Raw genomic sequence first — 13,499 nt, forward strand, 5'->3', positions numbered from 1 at the left:
GCATAAAAGCAAAACAAAAAACAAAAACAAAAAAAAAACAAAAACCCAGCCCTGACAAATTCAGTTTCTTCCACACAGGAAGCAGAGTCACCAGAAACAGGTCAACCCACGGAAACATTCGTGGGCGAGACTGGCCCCCAGGAAGGTCCGAGAACCCCCTCTCTCTGCAGTAGGTTATTCTGGGATTTGCACCATTACTTAAAATTGTGATTAGTCATTTCATCCAGGAGGTTTCAGTGTTTGAATTCATGGCTGTTATTTTTCTGGAACATTTTCAAGAAAGCCCGTGCTGCCTCCGCCCTGCCAAAGCCACTTCACCACAGTAAGGGTCAGGGAGGGTCATGTCAGGCCGGATGGCGGGGACAGTATCGCCTTTGCGGGTGCAGCCCACGAAAGTGACGGGCGGATGTAAAAGTGATACTGTCACATCAGCGCTACAGAAATGAGAGGACAGCGTCATGCTCACAAAGGGACAGAAACAGCGGGCGGGCAGGGGCGGGGGAGGGGAGGCCCGGAGAGCGAGTGCTGGGGGACAGTCGCTGCGCTTCCCTGCCAACGAGGCCGCGTTCGGCCATCTGTACGGAGCGGGCCGAGCGGCTTTTCTGCATCTATGTTAATGGTTAATAAGGATATAAAGATGTGATTGTGATCGTGGTTAGTACAGGCAACTAGCTTGCATCTGAATTCATGCTTGTCTTTACTGTAGCCAGCTTTCAAAAAAAATTAATTTTGTTGAAAATCTTACTTTTTTCTGATGTCATATCGACCTGAAAGAAAACATACATAATCGAATGGTTACAACAGCGTCTTGTCTCCCGGCCCAGACGTGCTCGGGACGCCCCCGGTCATAGCCCCTACGTGGGGACACCAAGCACAGGGGCCGGGGCTCTGCTATGCTTGTCCCTGACGACCTCCTTCATTCTTACCCAAACTTTGAGAAAACAAATCTCCTTCTAGACACTACAGGCAGAAGGAAGCCTTTCTACCATGTATTCCTGGGAAGACATGACCCAGGGTGTATTTGATGTTAGAAATGCACATTTGTTAGGGAAAAGGCCCAGTAGAGATGGAAGCAGGTATTAAATGGTGTCAACTTCACTGAGAAAAAATAGCACGCCAGGGCGATACGCTCGACAGTGTCATCGCCATTGATTATGAGCCAGAAGCACAGTTCCTGAAAAGAGCGCAGGCTGCAATTATCGCCCTAAATAGTTCCTGAAGCAGTTCAACAGACACCCCAAAGCTCACGGGAAAGGCCGTATGGATGCAGCTCAGTTGGCTTCATCGCTGCGTTACCCATGGGGAAGGAGCAGGAGCCACGTTCCCACCGCTCTGGTGACTGAGTCACAGGCACAGGAAGGAAATGGGGCGTGACCCAGTGACAGACCTTGAAGGGAGAGTGACCACCCTGGTCACAGGCACACGTGTGTCCTGTGACACACAGCAGGACAGCACGTCTGTAACCACCCTTGTGTCCTGCTCCACAGACAGGGTGTCGGTGAAAAGAGTGGACTCAAGGCTTCTCTGGGCTGACAGGGTCTTCCATTTTAAGCAGGTGGGTACAAGGGTATTTATTACAATTTTCTTTATAGTTCTGCATTTCAAATCCATCAGAATGACATTAAAACAAAACTAGTACACTTGAAAACATTCACACGCAACTAGCAACAATTGCACTCATCTGCTCTGGAAATGGGAACCAAAGTGTTGATCGGGAAGTATTAAGGATTTGTTTCACGTCTACGAAAGCATCTGGGCGTTTTCCGATGTTTACAAGGGAAGCAAGCACAGACCAGCCTGAACCAGAGAAGCAGCTGTCACTGCAATGGGCACGTGGTCCAGCCGACCTGTCTGAGACACGCGTCCTTCGCCTGTGCCGGAAGGAAGGCTCTGCCCGTGTGATGCTGGCTGGCACCCCCTCCCACACCACGTGTGACGCTGCCATCATTGGGTGTAGGGGCCACATGCTCCCTGGTTGTTGGTCTCCGTGGTTCTCAAACGTCCTGGTTTTCAGACTCCTTCCATTCCTCAAACTTAGTGAGGTGCCCGAGGAACAACTTCTTATGTCTGATACACGAAAGTGGACGGGTGTTGAGAATGAAGTGGAGGAAACGCTAAGCCTAAGTTTACGGGCGCGCACAGTACAGCATGCGGCCTGCGCTCAGCCTCCAGGAGCCACCCTGGGGCTGGCAAGGGCGTGTGACTCAGAAGGGGCGATGTCTCCAAGCCACTACAGGGCTCGGACCCGCTGGGCGTCTGAAGACCACCTTTTGAGAACCACGGGCTGCTGGTTTGTCTGCCAGCGGACGGCACGGAAGAGCAGACGATGGCAGAGAGACAGGGCGACGAGCCCCGGGGACATGCCTGTGCCCCGCAGGGCCCTGGGCCACCGCGGCAGAGCCTCCACGCATACGGTCCCCGCGGCTCTAGCAACAACACAGCTGTCCCAAGCGACAAGGCCACAAAATTACCTCTTCCTCCTGTTCTTGGTCGGACTCTGACTCCTGGCCGCCCAGATGCCACGCGGGATGGAAAAGAGCAGGAAGAGCAGAAAGTTTAGGAGGAAAGGTTAGGACCCCGCCCACCAGCCTTGACAGGTGGCACCCACTCTGGGTGCCCTTATATTTCTCACAGTTCACAGAAGACAGGCACACAAATTAACTGAATGCCGAAGTCTGGAGATTCAAGAGACAAAAGAACCGCGATTACAAACACGCTGACTTCAGATGCTCGGCCACCAGCCTTGAGGTTGGACACTGAGTGGCTTGGGGGCACACGTCTGCAGACATGGTGACGATACTGGCTGGAACAGCCAAGAGCCACGAGCAAGCATGTGATGAGTGTCGTCTCGCTCCACAGGCTACAGGTGGCAGTTCTGTTACAGCGAAGAGCCGGTGAACGCTAAGGCGCAGCTGTGGTGCGCACTGCCGGGCAGTTGTCTGTGTGCTGGTGACTAGACCACCCCAGCATCAGCAACTGCATCTGACCTGTCCTGGCAGCACCTTGAAGGCTCACTGAGATCACAGCCAGAGCTAACTCCCTTCCAGAAACGTGACATTCATTGACCTCGATCAAGTGAGGACTCACGACATCACACGTGAGGCTGTGAGCCATTTCTGTGCGACTCATCTCTACGTACAAGAACGACTAACTAGGAGCGACAGCCTGGTGGGTGAGCAGAGTGAGGAGGTGCTCGGGCTCAGGGCACCCAGCTTCAGGGTTTCAAATACAGCCCCACCCCGCACCCCGCAGGCCTCCGCTGCCCCGCGTACCTGCCCCGTCCCGTAGACACCCCCGCACGCGGCCACTGCCTCCTGGGCACTGTTGGGTGGGGCTCCCGTTGGGAAGAGATACTGGTTAAAATGTTTTTAAAAAAAAGCTGTCCCCAACATCGAATTCACGCCGGTGCCCTCCTTGGTTCGATAGAGCGATCACGACTACTTCTGCATTATCAAGAGTGACTGCAGAGCAGTTCTGCAGGGGCAGGGCCCTGCCCAGAAAGCCGTACCTGAAGTTGGACCTGGGTCAGGAATTAATGTGCTTTGTTCTTTTCAGCCATGTTTCAAATCTGCTCCTTAGAGCAAGGGGGTATCCTGCACACTAATCATGTTAAAATGGTTGGAAAATGAATGTGATACCCCTGAAATGCAGCAGGTGGTGAGAGGAACAGGTCGTCGTTTCAGCAGTAAGACAGACTGCCGTGAGGTGCCCTGTGTGTGAGACTCAGGCCCCCGCCGGGCTGGCCATGAGTGGGGGCTCGGGCCCGCACGTCCGAGCACCTGAGTGTGGTCCCCGAGGGCACGTCAAGGCTGTCAGGGAGACAAAGTCAGTTCTTGGTTTATCAGAAGTTAGTTCAGAATGACCTTAACTTCAAATTCTCTGTCTCCCACATCCACATGTGTCTAGGAAAATTTCTCCATCAAACCGCGTCTGACGCGACATAGGCAAGAGCTACTTTCCCTCGCTTCACGGGAGAGCCACAGGCGGGACAAGGAACCCCAAATGAGTGTGACGTGTGCTTGCATCATGTCTCTGCTGCCACGTCTCCAAGGGCCTGGAGACAAGCCCCACGTGCCTGCGCGCACAACACAGACTCCGCCATTTACCTTTATGTAGACAGGCAGAGTGATGTTTAAATTGCAGATCGCTTGATGCACCAGGCCTCTTGTGGATTTTGGCTCTTTCATAAATGATAGTCGTCCGCAAGGTTCCTGAGTTGTGTCTCGTACCTTGAATGAGAAAGGCACAGGTGTGTCACCCACACAGGACACGTGTGACTCCTTTTACATAGGTGAGACTCCAAAGCTTCGGGGGAAATACAGCGCATCGGAGACTCGGAGTCAGGGGTAGAGGCTGCCCTTTCTCCTTGTTCTATTTTCATTTAAAACCACCTTGTAAAACATCGTTCCGTTTTTAGAAACACCGTGGTGAAACACACAGAACACCACTTGCCATCCCCATTTCCACACCGACACGGCCAGTGCACAACCCGGCAGCGCGACACGCTCACGAAGCTGTGCCCCGGCCCCCGCCCCTGCCGGGCACCCCTCCGTCCTCCTCATCCCGACAGACACTCTGCTCCCACTGCCCTGCAGCGGCCCTGTCCCCTCAGCCCCGGGGACCCCGATTCCCCCTTGTCTCACACCCGCCTCCTCTCGGCGCTCTGGACAGAGAGACGGGGCAGGGTCTGCCCTTCCGTGCCCAGCTGGCGTCGCTCGGCCTGCGTCTGCAAGGGCCACCAATGCCACAGTGCGCGTCAGGGTGCCACTGCTCTTTAAGGCTGGGTGACGCTCCATGCAGTGCGTGGAGCATGTCCTATCTACCCACGGCCCCGCCAAAGGACACCTGAGGGGGTGGATGCCTGAGGTGGCGGACAGTGCCGTCACCAAGACAGGTGCCAGAGTGGCCGGGACCGGCTTTCAGCTCCCTTGGGCACAGATATGCCCAGAAATGCAATCATTGGACCCTGCAGCCACGCGACCCTTAATGTTCTGAGGATTCACCTTGCTGTTTCCCACAGGGCTGCACCATTTTATCTCCCACCACCGTTTTCTAGTTCCTGGGTTTTGGTTTTTTTTGAAAATAACCGTTCTAATGGGTGTGGAGTAGCACTGCATTGTGGCTTGCCCTCGGCCTTCCCTAAACTGCTGAGCATCTATCAATGTGCTCACTGGCCTTCCGTGCACCGTTTTGTTTATAAGTGACTTCTGCACATCAGCGATATCAAACATTAGTTTAACTATACAGCGGTGTGTGTTAAATGGCTCCACCGCCCCTCAGCAGTTCCTGCTTGCGTGGTGATCAGCAAGAACTCAGCTTCAACCAGGCAAAACCATTGAGCCAGGAATGGCGCAACAAGAGGCTCAAGAGAGACCCTGGGAACACTTAGCTGACGTAAAAAAATTGAACAGGCTTACAGACACACGCTTGAGGGAAGCGCGAGGGTCACGTGATAAAAGGGTCACTGGTGACGGACCGCGGGGGGTCAGTCAACCCTCTGCGGCAGGACTGGGAGAGCAGGCGGGGCCCAGGCCCGTCCTGAGCATCTGGCGCCGCCCTTCCCCCCGCCCCGCATCCCCGACAAGTGACGTGTGTGTGGGAAGCGGGAATGAAAGGCCAGAGAAATGGGGCGGAGGACGGTTGTCGCCTCCTTTCAGATCCACGAGCCTCTTGTCCAGTCTCAGCTATGCTGAGGCTTGGAGTCCGGGAGGAACAGAGCTTCCCGCCACTCGCTCTCGCTCAGATCGACATGCTCTCTAGGCACGGAAGGGCCCTGAGTGTCTGCTGAGTGACTCTGTGAGGGTCTGTCCATCCGTCTGCAGCTCTGTCGAGACAAGTGCTCCCTGGGTTGCAGGCCCTCCTAGGCCTTTTGAGAGATTCTGTTACAAAAAATTGTCACCTAGACCTCCTCTCGGCCCTCATTTGTGAAATTCACACATTTTGAAAACATAAGCACAAATGGTTTTAAAAAGAATCTTAAAAAAGGGAGACACTTCCTGTGAAATTGGAAAAAGAAAAGTCACTTTTTCTAATTAGTGAATTGACTCTTGGTCCTTAAACACCTCCTCTAAATAAACTTGCAGTCGAATTTGAATTTCAAAAACAAAAAGGGTTGGTTTTCCAGAACTTTACACTATAGTTTAAATAATCACTGGAAGCGACGGAAAATGGAAATTCTCTTCTTCTAAAGGAAGTCGAATCCTTTCTTGATTTTGAACCAAACGTGTTTAAAAAAATGCCGTGTAGATGTTACCTTGACAAAGAGAGGAAGTCTGTTCTCTTTAAAGGCAAAAAAGCTGAATATGTGGTGCTGGCCGCTCTTGGTCAGCGGCACGAGGTTGCCGAAACAGTCCACGTAGATGGGCTTTCCTTCGAGCACCTGGTGAGAGAGCGCAACAACAGAGCCCAGAGCAGCTGCGTTTACTGCTTGTTACTCACGTGAAGAGCCGGCGGCTCCACTTGAAACAGCAAACCCACACACACAGCCGTCTCCAAACTGCCAGCACCCTGTCTCCCCTGCGACGAAGCGTGTCCTCACGCCCCCTCTTCTACGCCTAACAGGGCCTGCAGCGTGCGGTGGCGTGTCAATGTGGACGTCCTCATTCCCAGCATCGTATCAAGTGACCCCCCCAAACTGACCTATCTCTAAATCCCAAATGTAGACTTCTGGTTGGCTCATCTTTGCTGTCCCTGTGAGCCTGGCCGCTCGACTTCCCTACCCAGACCCACACTGATGAAAAATGCCAAAATCGGTCCACGTGACACAGAAAAGCTCTGTCACTCCCACGTTTACACTGAGGACACGCCTTCCAACTTCTTTACTACTAAAAATTAGTACAAGAACAAGGGAAGATAAAACCATCCAAACTGTTACCACCACATACTTGATCAGTAAGTCATAATTTTACCCAAGGTAATCTCTGAGAGAGGCCTATTACCTCCCGTATGCTGAGGCTGTCCCCACAGGACGGGTCTCAACCGGCTAAAAATAGCTGACTTGGGGCCACGACCTTCCAACTGATCAGAATGTGGACTGGTCTTTTCCTTTCTAACTTATGGCTTTATTTATTAAGTACTGTCTCCCACACCATCCGTGACCACAGGCGCGCGCGTCGGCATGCCTTGTCGGGGACACGCACCTCCACGTCCCGGCTCCGGGCCACCTCAGCGAAGTTCTCCTGCTGCTCCAGCGTCTTGTCCACCTTGTCGTCCGTCATGCAGAAGCACCGCAGCCTGGCCTCGATGGGGTCGTGGGACTTGGCGAACACCACGAACTTGGCCATGTACGGCACGCAAATGATTTCACGGTACACTTGGGAGGCGAAGGCCACAGATTCCTGGGTTTGTCGGCAGTCTATCAGCCAGAACCTAGAAAACGGTTTCAGGTCACTCCCCTGAAGCTAACGTGCACCTCCCGAGGACAACCGGTCCCCCCGACGGGATCGCGGTCATCGTTAAATGCTTCTTGGGAAAGGACGGGGGGTGAGGCGGGAGACAGCAAGCGAGGGAATGGGCAGGGCGGGGTGCCCCCGAGGACCACGCGGTGTTTGCTGCCAACTACGAGACCCGTGTGTGTGTGATCTTCTTCATTGGAAACACGTCCACGTGTTGTCTTCTGAAGACCACGCCCCATGTCCCAGCACCATCGGGGGATGGGCCTCGGCCATCTTACGGGGACCTCGCTGGGGGTGCCCCAGGCCCCTCAATCCCCCTTCTCTACCTCTCACTCCCTGAAACTCTTCTCAATAAAATCTACCCAGGCTTCTCCGACTCCCCACTCTTCCAAAACCTCTCCAGTCACCAAGTGCGGGGGGGCCCCCCTGTGACCCATCTCCCATCTGGGAATCTCTGGCTGCAGACCTCGTGGGTGCTGCGGAGCGTGGCTCCTGGCTGACGCCCCCAGCTTGGTGGCTAGATGAGGTCGGCAGCTCAGCTACGCTGAGCCTGTGGCGTGGCCTGGCCACACCCCAGCAGTGTCCTGGACTCACACCCCGCCCGGCTCTGGGAGGGACGCGCCGGGGAGCGAGCCAGGCCGACTGAGGGCCAGCTTCTCCCTCGGCTGCTCACACGCCCACCAAGGCCCCCGCCTCCGGGGCTCTGAGTCTCGTGATGGCGCCTCCTCCCCACGACCTGCTGTGCCCCCGACTCCCTCCCCCCTTCAGCCCGTTTCTTCCAGTTCCTCATCCATCCCTCTTCTTTTTCTTTTTACTGCTTTCGGTGAAATACACGTAACATAAAACTTAACGTCATCCTTGCTGAAGTGCGCATTCACCACAGAGGGCCGCCATCACCGCGGACCCACACAGAATGGGGAGCCTGCCAAACACCCGCCTCTAACCGTCCCTCTCCCCCAGGACCCTGCCACCTCGCAGACACCCTCCGTCTCGGGACCCTGCGTGTCCTCAGGCCCACGTGTGCCGGGGAAGCCTGTCTGGACGCTCCACCGAGTACGGCGGCCTGGCTGGGGCAGGCCCTCCGCGTGGCTGTGACTCGTCTGCGCCCTGCTCCCCGTTTCCTCACTCGTCTGGGAGTGTGTGGCGAATGCAGGAGCACCGTAACTGGGGATGTGTGGTCTTCCAAGCAGGACCCACTGCGGCGCCGTGTCTGACCTGAGACCCTGGAGCCCGCTGCTGTCCCTGAGGTCCTTCCTCTCTCTCGCCCGTACCTGCCCCGCAGGCTCCTGCACCTCTCGGGAGCCCCCTCTCAGGCTCCCCTCCAGCCACTGGCCGTGCACGGCCCCTGGGCCCCTGCAGCGCCTCGGGGCCCACGCCCGCAGCTCCTGCCCTGTCCGCACACGAGAGAAGGTGTGTGGGGGGGGGGGTGCTGAGCACTGAGCCGCCACCCCGGCTGCCTCTGCCCCGCAAACAGGACTTTGAGCCTGAACCTGCTTAGCATCAGTGTCCCCATCTAGGAAATGGACACGTGACCAAGTCGTCATCATGACAAACGTGGGGAAGTGGCCGGCACCCCTCACAGATCACAGTGCAGGACTAAGCTGGCAAGGGCCGTGGACAGGACTAGGCTGCACCCGTGAGGGGTGGGGAGACACCAAAACGTGTCAGGTGCGCGCGAGTCACCCAGACCGCAACACCATGAGCGCACACATGGCTTCAACGTTTTGCTATCCTGCTGGACGGCACTCCGGCTCTTTTGTCGACAGCAGGAAATTTATTGTCCTGAGACCCCTGGGGCTGGCCTGACCATCACTTGTGTTCCTCAGATTTTACCGGACTGGGTGAGCTTTGTTACTGCATCACCCACTATTCCATTTGCAAGGAGGCCCGGTTTAAAACGTGAAAGTGAATGCAGACCGTATTTAAAACCAAACTTAAAAAGTTCACTTTTGTAGAACATAAGAAACGGGGTGAAATGCAGCGACAGCCACGGTGGGGGCGGGGTGGGGGCGGCCGGGGCCGGTCTGTGTGTGGGTACCTGGCCGACACGTTGGTGGTGAAGGAGACGCACTCGTTGACAAACGTCAGCGGCGTGGTCCCCGTGATGTCTTCCCACTGGGCGGGGGTGGTCCCACCTGAAATGACACGACCGTTGAGAAAACTGGGCCGGACCCCAGACACTGGGTCCTGAAAGGAGTCTCGGTGGTTCTGGCTGTGGCTGGCAGCGTGGCCGTGGCCCCGGCCCCCGCAGGGACACGCTGGGAACAAAATGACCAAGTGGAGAGCTGACGCCGCCTTCCCAGGCGCTGGGGTGAGGGAGGCTGTCGGCGGCCTCTGCCAACGACCTGTGTCGGACCGACCCCTGCCCGGCACTGAGGCCTGCGCTGCGGCTGCTGGCCCTGCAGACACATCTGTGCAGAGCCGGCGGCTCCAAAGGACCCTGTACGTGAGCAAGGCGCTGAAGGCTTTGTTAGAACAGCGAGAACCCAGATCCTTTTTTGTTCCTGAACTCTGTACTTCATACAATTCTCTTTCATAAGATAAAACTTTCTCTCGATGTGCCACTGAAAGTTGGCAAAAAAATCCTCGGGAAGCATGAAGAGCTCGATGACCTCTGCAGGCAGACAGACCAGCGCACGCCACGGAGGCCTGACCTGGCGGACGGCGTCCTGGCCACGCAGTCCCCTCGCTGCACCCCGGCGGGGGCAGGGCCGGCCGCCCGCCCGCGAAGCCTCACCTGTCACCTCCGCGCAGTGCGTCTCACGGGCCTGCACGGGTGCACGGGGCCGAAGCGCCGGCAACAGCCCGGAGCGAGGACCAGCAGCCGGGCGGGCTGGGGCGGCAGGGTCCCCGCCTCCTGTGGGCCCACGTGTTTTGAATTTTGCATTTTATTACACTGACAGGGTAGTCCCGATGGCTTGTGATCACAAGTATAGAAGAAACATGGGGGAGGGGAGCGTGCGCGAGAACAAGGTGAGGGGGAACCAGACCGCGGAGGGGCAGCGGGGCGTCTCCAGCAGCACCCAGGTGGCCAGGGACGGCCGTGCTCCTGCTGACGGCGGCGGATGCGGACCCAACGCCGGCCGCTGGGGTTCCCGCGAAACAGGGGATCACCAGCCAAGTGACATGTGGGGCGGGGGGCCTCCCTCTGCTCGTCACTGGACTCAGACCCCCATGTCCCGGAAGTGTCGGTTAGGGTCCGGTAATTGTCTGAACACTGCAACTTCCGACTGAAAAGACCCAATTCGGTCCATCCTGAAACACCTTTACCCCGCTTCTGCGGTGAGTTCACCAGCCCGAGGGTGGAGACACAACCAGCTCCCAGACACAGGCTGGGTTTGAACTGCTGGGTGTGACCATCCAGAATGAGGGCTGGTCTTGAATGGGCGCAGGATGAGGCTCCGTGGAGGCTGACAGGCCCACGGGCCTGGGTGTGAGCCCCAGCTCTGGGGGAGTCTGGGGTGCCACCTCAGGCAAGTCCCAACAGCCTAAGTGTCTTCTTCCACACGCCGGGGGGGTCCGACCTGCGGCCCAGCACAAAATTGTCAATTTACTTAGAACGCTACGAGACTGCTTTGTAATCACGTGTCACACTGCGCAGTCATGCGTGGCCCAAGAAAACGCTTCTCCTTCCGGTGTGGCCCCAAGACGCCACGAGGCCGGACGCCCCGTCCCAGAGCCTCCCACCAACGGCACCGCGGGCGCCTCACCTGTTATGCTGCACAGCAGCCTCAGCGTCGGCGCTTCTCCCCCAAAGCCGTTCAGCACAACATCGCTGGCAGCTTTGGGGACGGGGATGGTCATGGTGATAGGCTTGTGGAATTTCCTCCGTCGAGGCTCCAAAGTGACGATAGGACTGAAAGTGGCCTTGTTCCCGAGGATCTTCCTGACCAGCTCGCTGAGCATTGGCTGAGCCTGTGCAGAGAAGACAGGCAACAACAAGAGATCATTTCAATGCGTTGCCTGTCTCCCCTGCCAGCGTGGGTGGTGGCTGCCAGCGTGGAACCGGGGTGGCAGCTGCTCGCCCTTGTGTGGACGCCTTACTGTGTGTGCCCGCAGCCCCCGCTCTCCTTGGCCTGGACTGCCCGGCATGCCCATCCCACAGCTGGGGAGCCTCCCCCACGGCGCCCCATCCGCCCGCACACGAGCGCCACACACCTGCAGGCCCACGCGGATCCGCTTGGTCAGCGCGCCCTCAGGGAACACGGCCTGCACCTGCGGGACCACGGTGCTGCTCAGCACGCCGCCCTCGGGCCCGATCAGGTGGCTGTCCTGCTTGACACGCGACACCACAGCGAAGTACTGCGGGAAGTCGCGTGTGACGATGCGGCAGATGCGCTTGCGGTCCAGGTCCTCGGCGCTGTCCAGCACTGCGGGCAACAGTGCACACGGCCACTGTCAGCGCTGACCGGCTGGCCGCCCCATCCCCACGTGCTGGGTCCCCCGCGGTGCCTGCAGGGCCGCGAGGCTGGGGGTGGGGCGCTGCAAGGACCCCGCCTGCCCGGCTGCTGGTTTATCCCAGGACCGTGGCCACAGAGAGGACGGGAGTGGAGACCCCCCCACACCCTGAGCCCGGTTGGCTCGGGAGCCCGTGGCTGGTTTTCAGAAGCGGGGCACTCTCAGTCCTCGGGGGCCCGTGTGGGACCGGGTCTGGCCTGCAGGACTGTGTCTGTGGGGACTCTGCAGCGTGGCCGTCGCTGAGGGAGCCACCGTGCGTGCAGAAAAGGGCCATCGCGGCACGACGACCACGAGCCCGGGGTTTTGGTTCCCTGCGACCATGAGCTCGCCCTGCCTGCCGCCTGCTGTCAGCTCACGGGGCCACAGGCTTTCCACAGCCCACCCGGGCGGCGGGGGCACCGGGCCGGGCCGGGGCAGGCACACCGGGCCATACAAAAACGGGGCTGGCTTGAACTGCAGGCAGTTTGGACCAAGCGGATCCTTAGGATTTGGAGTTTATTTCCTTGATGGTCGTGACAGAAGCAAGACCAGGCGAACGTACTGTGCCCCCAGGGAACACGTGGGACACCCGCTGCGCCAGAGTCACGCGAGGGCACGCGTGTGCATGTGCAGGCAGGCCCAGGAGCAGCGCTGCCGTCCCACGCCCTCGCAGAGCCCACCTTCGTCCATGCCGTTGAGGATCTCGTTGAGCTCGTCCTCCGTGTGCTCGCAGCAGTGCTCCCTCCAGCTGTCCCCGTTCTCGCTGCGCAGCACCACCAGCTCCCGCTCCCTCCCGCGGAGGGCGGCGAAGTGGGGGATCTCCACGATGACGGGCCTGGCAGCAAGCGGAACACCCGGTGTGGCCGCAAGCCGACCGCAGCGCGACACCCGCGACCGTCTGTGGCAAAGTGACCTGGATTCCCCTCTCTCTGGGGACAGGGCGCTGGCTAGCGGTGGCCGCAGAGCAGCGTCCCACCTCGGGGCACGGTCCCCAGGGACGCGCTGCTACCTCGAGCCCTGTGATGTCCCCTGTGAGTGCGGGAGGCGTTCTGGAACTTCTCCTTTGATAACCGCAGAGAAACAGGCCTGCACATCCAGAGGGTGCACCAGCCTCCGCAGACGCTCTCTGCGAGGCGCACAATGACGCCACCATTTGGCAGGGAAGTGGCTCGGGCGCTGCGGGACCTGCGGACCACGCACTTGGGGACCCGTATCGGAGCACACCACCGGCATCGCGCACGGCGAGGCCCAAGCCCCGCAGACGGCCGTGCGCGATGCCAGGGAGGCTCAGTCCAGAGCGCACGCGGCCGACGGGTTTCGGGGCGCACTCCCCCTACGTTCGCAGAGGCCTTCGGCCTCCAGTCCAGGTTGCTTTGATACAGACCCCAGATTTACCGTAACAACGTCATAACTAGCACATCATACAACTAGGCAGGGCTCATGCTTTAACGAAAATGAAGGTCACAGCACTTCAGGGGAAAAGGCATAAAAACATCACTCAAAAACAAAAGTCACATACCACAGGGGTCGGAAATGGTCCACTAAGGAGAGGTTATATACAGAATTTAAATCATAGAGAGGGACATGTCATGGCACGATGACAAAAGAGAAATCATATTGCAGGAGGAGGAGAAGGGGCCCAGCCACCATCAATTTGTTTTAAGTCGC

At 57.9% G+C, this 13,499-nt stretch overlaps 1 protein-coding gene across 2 annotated transcripts in view; it reads right to left on the bottom strand.

Moving 5' to 3' along the window:
• ANK2 (ankyrin 2) overlaps window positions 1-13,499 on the bottom strand; it is a 111,166-nt gene that overhangs the window by 21,630 nt on the left and 76,037 nt on the right. For both annotated transcript variants that reach the window (XM_054563704.1, XM_054563696.1), the window contains 9 exons: window positions 12,512-12,666; window positions 11,553-11,764; window positions 11,105-11,309; window positions 9,433-9,529; window positions 7,140-7,368; window positions 6,254-6,379; window positions 4,107-4,229; window positions 2,472-2,504; window positions 746-767 (listed from right to left, as the gene is read on the bottom strand). In XM_054563704.1, the coding sequence (XP_054419679.1) occupies window positions 746-767; window positions 2,472-2,504; window positions 4,107-4,229; window positions 6,254-6,379; window positions 7,140-7,368; window positions 9,433-9,529; window positions 11,105-11,309; window positions 11,553-11,764; window positions 12,512-12,666 (1,202 nt within the window). The remainder of the gene's footprint in view (window positions 1-745; window positions 768-2,471; window positions 2,505-4,106; window positions 4,230-6,253; window positions 6,380-7,139; window positions 7,369-9,432; window positions 9,530-11,104; window positions 11,310-11,552; window positions 11,765-12,511; window positions 12,667-13,499) is intronic.

Source organism: Pteronotus mesoamericanus, unplaced genomic scaffold, assembly GCF_021234165.1.
Source record: "Pteronotus mesoamericanus isolate MK-2021 breed Mesoamerican mustached bat unplaced genomic scaffold, CSHL_Meso_final contig_163, whole genome shotgun sequence".
Taxonomy (NCBI): domain Eukaryota; kingdom Metazoa; phylum Chordata; class Mammalia; order Chiroptera; family Mormoopidae; genus Pteronotus; species Pteronotus mesoamericanus.